This window comes from Heterocephalus glaber, unplaced genomic scaffold (assembly GCF_053883595.1).
Source record: "Heterocephalus glaber isolate CG9 unplaced genomic scaffold, H.glaber_assembly_v1.0 deba00001444, whole genome shotgun sequence".
NCBI classification, from domain to species: domain Eukaryota; kingdom Metazoa; phylum Chordata; class Mammalia; order Rodentia; family Bathyergidae; genus Heterocephalus; species Heterocephalus glaber.
The window spans coordinates 23794937-23808603 of NW_028258297.1; the positions used below are offsets into that span (position 1 = coordinate 23794937).

A 13667-nucleotide genomic window follows, 5' to 3' on the forward strand; every position below is an offset into this window, starting at 1 on the left:
TGTCTTGCCTGCTAGACTACAAGCTCCTTGTAGACTAGATCCATCTCTTAGAACATTCTCACCACATGGAAAATGATCAATTGATCTTCACGGTAATTCTAAGAAGGCAGCTATCTCACATTTTACAGGTGAAGGAACTGAGGGTCAGAGAGGTGAAGAAACTAATCCAGGATCACACAGCAAGTTAAGAATAAATGTTAAACACATACATACTCATTAACTCTAAAGCTTCACTTTTTTCACAACAACACAGCATTGTTAATATTGTTGTTGGATCCTGCACTTTGCAGAGGAGACTTGTTGATGGTTGTAGTGGCTTAGAATGTGTGAGGGCTGTAGAACCCAGTCATTTTTGGGGGGAAAATTGAAAATAGCCTTCTTCAATACCCACTGTTTAAATCTACCTTAGTAGAGGCTGTTTTCCTGCAGATCAGAGCACCAGTCTTGTCCAGGTAGATTCCTATAGGCTTGGTGGTCCACTTCCTGCCCCTGTTCTCTGTTGTCCTTCCAGTATCTTCCCTTAACCTCCTTCTCAGTTGAAATTTTCCTGCTGCCCTGCTACTGTGCTTCTTCCTTTACCATCCCACCAATTTTCACTGTCCTTTTCCCCTCCTAATAGTCAGCAACAAGCCAATAATTTTTATTAACACTTGAAAATGCTATTTTGATGTTAAACCAATACACACAATTGCCCTAATCTGCTGCCAAATGGTAATAATCAGAATCAGGTTTCAAAAGGTTTGGATTTCAGCAGGGCTGCCTACACTGTCCTTGGAGGCATAAAAATTAATTATAATTAAGAACCGTTTGCAGATGTTAGAAGAGAAACTTTGAGCAGCTTTGCTGTCTGCTATGGCAGAATATTAAAGGAAATTAAAAAAAACATGAGTGGTTGCTGCTGGTGAGAGTTCAGATAATCGTCTACGTCGATATTACAAATGTCTATTAAATTTACAAAAGTAAAGTGAATCATAATCCTTTATTACTTATCTGCAGAAATCCTTGTGTCAAGAACTTGGGTGACAATAGAAGTGATACTTCTTTTTGTGCATGTGGTAGGAAAGAGCTGTTCAGATCAAGCAAACAAACAAACAAACACCTGGGTTTAGTCACTGGAAGTATGGTAGAACAAGGCAAGAGCTTAGATGACAGATCTGGTTGCTCAAGTGTGAACAAGAAGGGGCTGTTACTCAGTAGAAGTCCTAGAAAAGAGAAGTAACCCTGCAAATGAGTTCAAAATCGCCTTTGCCCTGGGCAGTGATGACAGCATCTTTTCCTGGGGCGAAGGGGAGCTTAGGTAGGGTGTTCTTCCCTACCTTATGTAGGAGGTCTTGATGGTTCATCGGCTGGGTCAAGAGTTTGGATAATTTTCGCCTGTATCTTCCCCACGTCTCCCTGCTTTCTTGCTCTTCTCCGGTCAAACATTTTCCCAGAAGCAACTTAACTTAGGGTCTTTTTTCTTTGATTTTCTATTTATATCATGTGTTGTGGCTATGATATGTTGAAGTGTATTTAAGATCGGCTGCCCACAAGAGTGTATTTAGTTAAGCAAATACCCTAACAGGATCAAGGAGCCTTGTTTGCTGCCATATAAGTTACCAAATTAAAACTAGATTTGGAATGCTTGTGGCATGTACAGGCACACACTTCTTTCTTCACTGGTTTCATAGGTTTCTTAACCTGGGGCTTCATCTCTGAAGAAAGAGCAGGGCCAAAGGAACTCAGGATCTCTAAAAGAGGAATGGGTGACAATCACAGAGTGAGAAGGAAGAGATCACAGCGCTCAGAAGTGCTAAGATCGAAGTCAACCAAAATCAAAGGTTATCATTTTTATGCATTGTTTCTGCGGATTTGGATGATATTTAGTAGTTTAGAAGACTGAATGCATTTAGAAGATTGAAATCGGGTTTTCAGATGTCCAGAATGTAATAAATAGATGCCCTTAAATTTTACGTTATGGAAATAAATATTAGCCTTGGACTTCATAATGACATTAGATAGTGGATATCTAATGACATTAGATATTAGATATTAGATAGTGGATATCTAATGACATTAGATAGTGGACATTAGATAGTGGATTTGGCCTTTGTGATACCCACATTCCCTGCTTCAGATTGCTGATTTTCACGTTCATTGCCTAGGTTAAGCATTCTGATTCCAGAGCATCTTTTTTGTTCTTGTTCCAAATATTTGGTATGGCTTAAAACCCGGAATTGATTTGGAACTTAAAATTTAAAAAAATATGTTAATGAAAAATTAGTTAGGTTCTCTTCAGCAAAGTTGAGTTAATCAGACTTCTTGGATAGTGGCATGTTTTCACTACTAGTTCAGGTAAGTACATCTCCTTTCATCTCCTGTAGCAGAGTTTTAAAATTTTCTCTGTGGATGTCTTGTTAAGACCTTTCTTTGTTAATTCCAAAATAGTTTACAGTTGCTTTTACTCATGAATATTATATTTTCTGGTTGGTTATAAAAAAGATATTGATCTTTTCTAAGAGCATCATTTATTTAGAAACCTTGCTGAGCTATATTAATTCAAGTAATTCTTAAATTCTGTTTGATTTTCTGTGTAGATAACTGCATTATCTTCATATACTACCACTTCATTCTTTCCTTCCTATTCTTAAAACATTCGTTTTCTTGACTTTTTTTTATCAGAATTTCCCATAGTATAATAAAATTAACCTGGCACTTTCTCAACATCAAAGGATATGAGATAACAGTTCCTAGTATGTAACCTTACCAGGCTGATGATCTCTATTATCTATCATCAAAGAGTTTTTCTCTTTAATTTTACCATTTCTATTTTGAATGAGTATTTCCATTAATCAAATGTATTTTATTCATTTTTGAGATTATTCATGTAAATATTTCCTTTAGTCCTTTAATGTGGTGAATTATTTTGATAGGTATATTTCAAAGTTCAGTCATCCTTGCATTTATGGTGTAAGGCACATCAATCAATATTATTTTAAAATATACACTGTGTATTTTGGTTAACTAATATTTTGTTTAGGTATTTTAAATTTGGCCTTATGTTCATAAGTGAAAGGGACCTATAATAGTCTTTTACTGTACTATTCTTACATGGATTTATAATCAAATTTCCTTCTCATTCTCTTTTGCTTAACTTGTATGAACAAGGCTCATTTCTTCCTTAAATTTGTTAATTCTATCTAAAACCACCTGTACCTGTTTTACTATCTTTTTTCCTGTTTTCCCACTCTTTTTTAATTGGTTCTACAGATTAATGGGTTCTATTTTGGCAGATCTGTACATGCACATAACATACTTTGGTGATTATGTTTCCCATCACTTCCCTTGCCCCATACTCCCCACTAATTCCACGTTCGGGGGAAGGGGTTTCAATGCATATATTTTGCTCATATTTACCCTCCAACTACGTAACGCCCCCCCCCCCCCATCTCCGCTCTCATTCCCTTTGTTTCTCTTTTTGTTGTTGTTTGTTTTACTGAGTCCTATATTTAGAGTGGCGGATCTCATGCTGCAGAGCTGGAGGGGTGACCCAGCAGTGCGGAGGGGATCCCCTGGAGCAGGGGCTAGGGCAGTGTGCTCTGCTCAGAACAGATCTCACCCTCTGATCAGCTTGAGTTTTTGAGATTGCAGTGTAGACAGTGGAATGAGGGGGGAAGGCGTTGGGGATTATGTTGTTAGATTAGGGGTGGGGTTTTGATACCATTTTACACTCTTTAGTGGTTACTATATTCACATTTTCTACGTTCTTTTGCCCCTTTTCCATTTGTTATTGTTATTATTTGTTGGTCCCGGAGATTGAACTCAGGACCTTGCACTTTCCAGGCAGGCGTGGCACCACTGAGCTAAATCCCCAGCCCCTCCATCTGTTATTTTTTAGATATTATACATTCAATTTAAAGCAACTATTTTCATGATATTCTTTTATTATTTTAAAATTTTCTTTATATGTGTCATTATTTTCTCCTTTTAATTATACATTCAACTTGAATTTTCTGTTTTTTTCCTAATTGGTCTTGTCAGAACTTTGTCTGTCTTTTAAAGGATTAGTTTTGTTTTGTTTTTTCTTTGTCTCGTGTTTCATTCATTTATTTATTGTTTTTGTCCTCCTTAGGGTCAACTCTGTTAAGTGTTCAGTAAGTGAAAATGTAATTATAATTAATTGTATTTTATTTTCTTATAAATGTGTCCAGAGGTGTAGTTTTCTCTACACTCAAACTAAAGTTATGATCTAGAAATTTTGATATTTAGTGTTTTTGTTGCTATTCTGTCAAAGGATTTGTTAGTGTTCTTTATGATTTCCTCTTTAAAGTTGGAGTTATTTAATAATAAGTTTTTGTTTTAAAATTTTTAGATATATGATATTTTAAAGCAACTTTTAAGAATGTATTTAATCTTGTTACTGGAAAATGATGGTCATAATGATTTTTAAAATTTATTGATGAAATTTTGTAGATTTAATATTTATATCTGCTTATAAAGATGTGTGTTCTCTGTAATATATGCATTTCTAAATATCTGAATTAGTTTAAGCTTATAACTCATGCTTTGCTTTAAAGTCCTTTATGTCTTAGTTAATTAGATATTTTATCTCCTCAATTTATGCCTCCCCCCATCATGGAAAGTTTAGCTGTTGCTTTAAAGATGTCAAGCCTGTAGTTTTTAGATTCACCTATGTTCATAGTTACTGTATCATCTTGGTACCAGTATGTGACATCCTCATTCTTCATTTTGATGTTTTTACTTTTGAATTTTATTTTGTCTTGATACTGAAATTTTGATAGATATTCTCACATTGACCACCAAAAAGGCCACACTCACATACTTCACTTGACTTATACTTGGCTTATGAAATTGTTTCCCCACACCCTCTTAATGTGACACATTTTAAGGCCCATATTCTAGATTTCTTTCTTTATTTGTAGTTTTGGAAATTGGACCTGAAACGCACCTGAAGTATATTCTGGCACTTTTAATTCGAATTTTGCTGCCTGTCATATTCCAACCACAGTGTCCTTAATTGAGTCACTCTGGGTAGCATCCTGACTACACTGAAGGATGGTGCTTGAGAATTTTGACTTAAAATTATTCATGTAGTCACATTTTACTCTTCCTGTTGGGGTTGCCCCAGGACCGTCATCTCTGATGACAGGGTTGGCCCATCCTCTCACATGGATGTGTGTCGCTTGGAGTCTGCTGTGAGAAGTGTGTAGACTCTTTCCTGCTGCAGTTACCCCTAACCATTTAAAGACCTGAGGATGGGCAGCTGTGGTCTTCTGCTTGCTGGATATCCAAGGGTCACTGAGCCCAAGCTTCAAGGAAGCAGAGGGCCAAATAGGTGAGCAGTGGTCAGTCTAATCCTGCTGCCCTGTTGCGGGTTCTATTTTTTGCACCTAGGTGCCTGAATTCATAGCATGATAGGAGAAGCTGTGCTCCACTGATTCCCAGTGCTGACCCTGGCCTGAATGACTCTTGAGTTCTGCTACATGTCTTGTGAGCTGTCAGTGGAGTCTGCTGTTACCCTGAGGCCATGATGTGACATCTTTTTCAGAAAGTTATATCGCTGAGGGAACTAATATCTCTTGCCCCCCATGAGGTTCCTCTTAACATTCCTCTCAGCCTCTGTCTGACATTCTTTCACTCCCACCTCCCACATGCTCACTTTGTGCTTTCATAAATAGCTAGGCTCCTTGAAAAGCTTCTAAAAGCTTAAAGGTAACATCCTTCGCTTCTGTAGAGTATTTTATATTCTTCAAAGCACTTCCATGTACATATTATCATTTGATCTTCACAAAACCTTTCATTTATGTAGGTTAGGTATATTATCCTGGTTTCACCGATGATGAAATACATTCCGTAATTAGGTGAATTGCCCAACCTCAGATACCTTGTTAATGTGAGACTGGTTGAAAGCCCAGTTTGGTGATTTTGTTCATTCATTATTTCTTAATTCGTTTATCCACTCATATTGAGAAGTGGTCCCAAAATAGAAAAAGAAAAAAGTTGAAGTCAGACAAGCTTGGATTTGAAACTTGATACAATTCTCCTACTTGTTATATAATGTTGATCATGTACTCAACTTCTTAGATCAGTTGCCTCATTTGTAACACAGGGAAAATGACTTATGATCCTTTAATCAAGACCAAATAATGCAAGAAAATTACCTGGCAATAATAGTACGTGGGACACAAGAAGTTGAACTGTTATAAATAAAAATGGTCCAATATCAGCAGTTTTATATATGGTCTAACTGAGTTGTAGAAACTTAATATTGTGCATCTTTTATTGAATAATTCTCTATTTATTACATGTGAGGTACTACTAGATCCCAAGAATGTGAATAGAAATGAGACAAGATATTCCGTGTGTATCTTCTGAAAGACCTTAGCCCCCAGGGTAGAGCCTGTATCTGCTGCACCCTCAGCACCAAAAACAACATCTTGAAGGTAGCGGATGCTTGATGGATAAATAATAAATGCTTCCTGAATTAAGAAGGTCCTTGCCCACGAGGATGTTACCAACCAGTTAAGATAGGCAGACACATGATCATATAATTCCAATAAACTGCCCACAAGGATGGTCAGCCATTTAAGATGGGCAGACACATAATCATACAGTATACTGGTGCTGTTATTTATTAGACATTTGCAGGCTTTTGTGTGAGTGCAAAGGAAGCCACGCTCAGCTCTACTGGGGGAGGATGAAATGCAGTGAAAAGGGGGGTCTGCAGCTTCAGAGAGCAGGTGCATTAAGACTTGTTGTGGTCCATTTGAGGAGGGGACCAACACCACTTTGCTTATCTTGGACTACGTGCTTTCTCTCAACCACTCCCTTTCTAATGTCTGAAATTGAGTTTGTATTCAAAGCAGCCTCTTTGTCTCACAGTCCCTCTGTTACTGGTATCTTCCATAATGTATTGCTTTGTAAAGTGCTTTGCGTCATCCTGAGTAGAAAAGAGATGCTCTGTAAAATCAGTCTCTTCTTTGAGTGTCACACTAGCCATTGCATAACAAAGTGTAATATATTGTGTGAGAAGCAATAGAGGAACACAAGAGATATTTTAAGGGAGCAAATAAAACCTCAAAGTTGGAGAGTGTAGAGTGCATTAAAGTTAATAAACTGTCATGGCAGACAAGACCAGTTTTAAATGTGAAGGAATCTAATTTAAGGATTTGTAACTGTAGGATTAGAATCCTACTGGAATGAAGTTAGCTGCTAGTTTTGCCAAATTCTACATCTTTTGGTTCTCCTGGAGAACCAGTCCTCAGTCCTTGGAATTGAACAGTATATATGTGTGTGTGTGTGTGTGTGTGTGTGTGTGTGTGTGTGTATATATATTCTCCAGCTCTTTGAGGTGCTAAATCTAACTCTTTTCCAGAATATTCAGTCTGCTCAACTCTCTCCATACGGTTGCTTTTCTTTAAACTCTGGGAGGATGAATTTAAGTCCTGGTTCTTCTGCTACATGGAGTGCAGACCATCAGCCTGAATTTTCAGAGCTCATGGAGTTATTTCCTCTTTCCATAGTGACATGGGGACCTGGGAACTGACAGGAGTCAGCTTTCACCAGGCGTGCACCACTGAGCTACTGGTCTGTCTTTTTACAAAAGTGAGACAAGGCAATCGATACAGGTCTCCTTCTTGGCAGTAGTGAAGGATGACTACAACCCCAAGGCTTCCAAAATGTTTTCTGCCAAGAACTGGATTGGATTTTGTGCTTCTTCAGCCACAAAATGTCCCCATCATCTCACTCCCGATTTATTAATGCTTTTTGTGGTCCGTGTCCTCAGCATGAATACTTCCTTATCCTTCTTTAACACCTTCATTTTTTTTTCGTTAGCCAAACTCACAATTTTTTGTTCTTCTAATATCTCACATTTTTATTGTTCAAACAAATGGGAGATATTAATGAGCATCTTCATCTTTGATTTCTTGCTCTCTTGATTTCTTGTGGAAGAAGAAAAATCCCCGATTCTGGTTCTGAATGCAGTTTGTAGCATGCTTCTTTGATGTATAAGAATGATTTGTTTCTATAGTGGCATTCTGACCCTGAACAATTACATAACTGTTTTGAGGTTCAGTTTCTACATTTGGGAAATGGGAATAAAATGTCTAATTTACAGGGTTCCCATGAGGACCAAAGAGAGTGCATATAAGAGGTACCTAATGCAGTGTGTATCACATGACAGGTGTATAATAAATGACTATTTAAAACAAAGCAACACATGCAAGACTCATTCTGTTAAAATAAGAGTGGCTTCTGGAGAATGATGAGAAACATAAAGAGAAGTGACTAGTGCTTAAATTCTGCAGAGCTCTTTATCTAGTACCTAGGTAAGATTTAGGGTCATGTGTGGAAGTAAAGAAGCAGGAATTCTTTGTAGGGAAAAGGTGGTAAGGTGTATGAAAATATAGAGTCAGTCATTTTAGGGAAGTCACTGCCATGAGATCTCATTAAAAAAAAATGGAAATTTTTCAAAGGTGGTTCTAACGTTACTTCATCTATTAATAATATTTGTCTAAGTTACCATATTTTCAAGTATAAAGAGATCATAATAATGCTTTTCCTTATAATACTGTACTTGATGATATAAAAGGAAATGTGATATAATGCAATGGAATACAAACTGTAAGACAAAAGTCAGAAGCTCTGAGTTCAAGTTTGTTTTGCTTAATTGGCTCATGGTCTTGAACAGGTCAGTCAGTTTTTTTGAACCTTGGCATGAATATCTATAAAATGAGGGTAATGATATTCTTATTTTTTCCCCACTAACTTTTTATAGGGACCAATTATAAGGTTCACTTGAAAATACTTGCCCACATATTGGCTGTTCTTGTTATTTGGTATCAGGGACCAGACGCTGGAAGTGTTCCTAAGCTTTTGCCAGCTATTGTCCTCTGCGAGGCAAACACAAGGAAAAGGCAGAAAGAATGAGGAGCTTCCCCACATGTGGCCCCTGTGTGCAGCTTTTCTGGGTCATGTTTTGTTGTGGTCTCTGCTGAGCCCCTTTTGCTGCTCACCGGGCCAGGAGCAGGTTCAGGGTGTGTTCTAACCACAGTTCGGGGGTCAGCAGCAGCGGCTGGGTGCTTCCCACAGACTCCAGGTGTGTGCTTGGCAGAACCTTCTCAGATCCTTGCATCCTCTTGTCCTTGTGTGTCTCTGTCCATTTGCTGCTGATGGCCGTTGTAGTAGCATCATTTATTGTCTTGCTCAAAGACATCTGGGACTTTGGAAAGTTTCTTTTTCTCCCATTCTGCTGAGCAAACACTAGCTATTAGAGACTGGGTTAGTTGATAGAAGGTGGGTTGGATAATCAGTAGAAGAAGATAAGGCCCTTGACTCGCAGTATTCACCCTCTTCAAAGACAGGTCATAGAGTGTGGGTCATATTTTAACCATTCTCTCTCTTTGTCTTTCCAGGGAGTCGACAAGTTAAAGATGAAGCCCAGAGCAGAGTGCTGTTCTCCCAAGTTCTGGTTGGTGTTGGCCGTCCTGGTCGTGTCAGGCAGCAGAGCCCGTTCTCAGAAGAGCCCCCCGAGCATTGGCATTGCTGTCATCCTCGTGGGCACTTCAGACGAGGTGGCCATCAAAGATGCCCACGAGAAAGATGATTTCCACCATCTCTCCGTGGTGCCCCGAGTGGAGCTGGTAGCCATGAATGAGACCGACCCAAAGAGCATCATCACCCGCATCTGTGATCTCATGTCTGACCGGAAGATCCAGGGTGTGGTCTTTGCTGATGACACAGACCAGGAAGCCATAGCCCAGATCCTTGATTTCATCTCTGCTCAGACTCTGACCCCTATCCTGGGCATCCACGGGGGCTCCTCCATGATAATGGCAGATAAGGTAAAGGGGGGGCTGCAGCAAGAAGAGCTGGGAGGGAGGCTTGTGTTGAAGATCAAATGATACCGTTATTTTAGGGTAAAAGTAGGTTGTTAAAAATAGAAATTAACTGGGATGCATTGAGTGAGTGGATCGGCCAGGTTGTTTTGAGATGAAAGAGAGAGAAACACATGGGTATATAGAGGCTTCTATAGTTTAGAACTGGTTGTGTCTCCTTTTGTTTATAAATGGACTTGCTGAAGTGATTGAGAGATGTTGAAGCTTGTAATTCTGATACATTTTCTTCAATTAGGTGTCTGAATAGGTCTCTCAATACTTTAAAAGAAAGCATGCTTATTTTCCTTATTTTCCCCACCGTAATGGTTTTGTGAAAATAAAAAGGCAGATAATTGCTTTCCACAAAGACACAGATGTCATAGGCAAGGGACAGCATCCGCATTCATCACTCACACTGGGCTATACATTCAAATGGACTGGAATCCCTGGAGCTGTCACTGCCACGTTTTCCCTATGCGTAGATCTGCAGGCAATGATTCCCAACCTCGGTTGCACACTGGAATCCCTGAGGAGCTTTCAGCACTACTGATGTCTGCTTCCCGCCCCCAGACACTCTGATTATTGGCCTGGGCTTCAGGGCTGTCAAAAGCTTCTTGGGTGATCCTAGCATGTAGTTAAGGTCAGGAATCATTGCGTTCAAGTCCCAGCTAAATCCCGGTCTCTCCTACATTAATATCCGATTGTCTACTGACAGACCAATTATCTTCTGAAATTCGTGCTTAGTCTCCAACTGCAGAGGAAGTGTATTGTTTTGTTTTTACATCTTTAGTCATTTGTTATTTTTCCTTGCCTTATTGATTAGTGGGCGCAGCACTTCTCACATATATACTGTCCTCTGAGTACATTTATATCCTACAATGATTCACTGCAACACAGGCCTCCGTTTTCACTTTTTATCTCTTTGTATTTTTAAACTTGTCTCTACTTAGCATTGACATCTTAAACTTCTTATTGTCACTTTCAAAACTGCCTTTAGTTTTGTACTGAAAAGACATGCTGTGGGGTTAATGATTCCCTGAACACCTCAAAACCAGAACAGATACCGCAAGTAAGTGTGCCTCTTGGCCACAGTGCCGCAGCTTGGCCTTGCGTGTCCACTGTCGCCATCTGTCGGCGGCAGGCAGAGATGACCAATTTGTGGCTCAGCTTTCCTTTATTCAGTCTAGGAGAGATCAAGTTCAAAGTATGGAGGATGGAAGGGAAGGGAGGGGAAGGAGAAAATAATTAGGATATATTATGTACAGGTACAAATTCCCTGTGATGAATGCGGTCATTATGTATGTCAAAAGTGTACTAATAAATTAATTTTAAAAAACAAAGCATGCAATGGAAAAATTTCAGAATCATATGAGAAAGATAATCTTCCATTCATGTGGGCACGGATATAGATGTTAGAGAACACGTGCAGGATAAGGAGCCCATGCTATGGGAAGAGGGATAAACTCTACCTGGAAAATGCCCTGACTGTAATTTTTGCTTCAGGTAGATATTGCTCTAAAATATTATTGTCCTTAGTAAATCATATTCTATTTTAGTAGTGGGATTTTGACAACATAATATTGCATTGAAATAATGTTGATATGGATAAGATTCAAATATTTAAATCCTAAATAAGTGCATACTTCTTTTGAGAGTACTAGAGGTAAAAATGATTTTTTCAAATACGGGCTATTGTACAATCTGTTTTATTTCCTCCCAGAAGAAAAGATTATGCCTAAACTGGTTGAATGTGTCTCTCTGGTACCTCTTACGAATTTATAATAAGAATATAAAAATATGAGCTAAAATGAAACCCACACAGAGAGGTCGGACTTTTGTTCTCTGGTGTAACCTAGGTGCTTTGAGAGTATTCACCACATGCTAGTCATTTTATGAGCTAAAACATTATTTCATCTGTCTCTTACAGTTAGGGAAACTGAGGCTCTGAGAGGTGAAATAACACATCCAAAATGATATATTGAAAGTGGCAGCCACACTTAACATTTGCTCCTGGCTTCAAAGGCCATGTGTTCTATTGTCCCTTAGAAAGTGGGACCTGAATTCACCAAGTCTCATCGACCTTTCTACCCTCTCCCTCCTCTGTATGTGACCTTGTGGGGGATGTCATGTGACCGGAAATTGATTCATAACCAGGCAGACAGGAGGGGGCTGATGAGAGCATGACATGGCACAGTGCCTAGTGTGGCACAGTCCACAGAAGGCCTGTTACCTCTAGGGGCAAAAGGCAGAACTGAATTCAGTGGTGGGTCTTCCAGGTCACTGTAATGAGACCTCATTCTTGTCACTTCTCCCTTCTTCCTCTCCCCATTGCTACTACACCCCTGCTTTTGTCCTATCTTTTTCTCTCTCCGTTAATAAAAGGAGGTGGACAATGAGTTTTAGATAATTTCTTAAAATAATCTACATTATATCTAGCTAGCATTAGATCCAAAAAGAAGCATTTCTAAAAGGTAGGCAGCAAGAGGAAAAAGAAGAAGGAAGTCTTGACAGCTAGAAAGTTGGATGCCTGCATGGTGGCTGCAGAGGAAACTACTGCCAGAGTCACAGGCAACAGGAGGGTTCAGCACCAAGATTCCCAGGAGCCACACAGAAGAGTGTTCACAGGGTCGAAGAATTTGCATGAAGGCCAAAACAGGGTCCCTCGGCAAGCTATGGTAACAATGTCTATAATCCCATCTGTTCTGGAGGCTGAGACAGGAAGATTGAAACTTCGAGGCCTGTCTGGGCAACTTATAGAGATCCTGTCTCAAAATAAAACTGTTAATGAGTCCTGGGGGTGTAAGTTAGTGCTAGACCCTTGCAAAGAATGTGCAAGGCCCTAGGTAAACCCCCAGTGCTAGGGGGAAGAAGAGTCTCCCAGATCTTAGAGAAAGCTTAGGAACAAATTTCAAAACTAAACCACCTCAAAATCTAAAGGCAGTTTTTTTAAAAAAAACTAGAAATGTGTTTTTATGTACCTTGACCATGACTTGTAAACATAGAATGGGGTCATACAGCTTGACAGCTGTTAATCGACAATGGATCAGTGGGACAAACATTTGAAAGCAGAGATAGCTTGGCTGTGTTTGGGACATACAGTGACCATCTGAAGAGTGCTAAATAAACCTTCCATTTCACTTCCTCTTTTAAGAGACAAGTAATTGCCACTTCATTAACATTTTTTTGTTGTTAGTTTGTTTAGCATAAAACCCACTTATTAAGTGCTCTTGTCACAGATTGCATAACAGGGATAAAGTCCCTCTTTTGAAAGAGTTTTTGATGTAGAGAAGACAGCACTGTTGTAAAAGACTTTTGATGAAATAATAGAGACACAGTTCAGCACTTCAGCATCTGGTCACATAGCATGTGTTCACTTTTTTGCTTGTGCTAATTAATCAGTAAAAACATTAATTGGTGCTCTGCTTTCTAGATGAAGAAATATACATTATACTGTGCCAGAAAGCAGTAGGGGAGGAGAGTAAAGCGGGTGTAAGGGCTCTCAATTTAGAGGCAGAGCTAATTTCAACCATCACTTCCTAGATGTGGGGCTCTAGCTGGCCACCAACTCCTTACTCACAGTCTTGGTTTCCTGGCTGCATAGTGGGGATAATAATGGAGCCATTATTGGGTTGTTGAGGATTAAATGCCTCACAAAGTCTTCAGCGTAGCACTCAGCAGCGTAAGCGAAGGCTATATGGAGCAGTTTGGAGAAAGTGAGATAGTTTCATGGTTCAGGAAAAGAATGAGAATCGAATAGTGCCTCAGACAGTTCTGAATTGGAGAATGCTA

The 13667-nt window shown here is 39.2% G+C and overlaps 1 protein-coding gene across 6 annotated transcripts in view; it reads left to right on the plus strand.

Moving 5' to 3' along the window:
• Grin2b (glutamate ionotropic receptor NMDA type subunit 2B) overlaps window positions 1–13667 on the plus strand; it is a 461196-nt gene that overhangs the window by 115526 nt on the left and 332003 nt on the right. For all 6 annotated transcript variants that reach the window (XM_004845843.3, XM_087214070.1, XM_021259153.2 and 3 more), the window contains one exon: window positions 9417–9845. In XM_004845843.3, the coding sequence (XP_004845900.1) occupies window positions 9435–9845 (411 nt within the window). In that variant the 5' untranslated portion in view covers window positions 9417–9434. The remainder of the gene's footprint in view (window positions 1–9416; window positions 9846–13667) is intronic.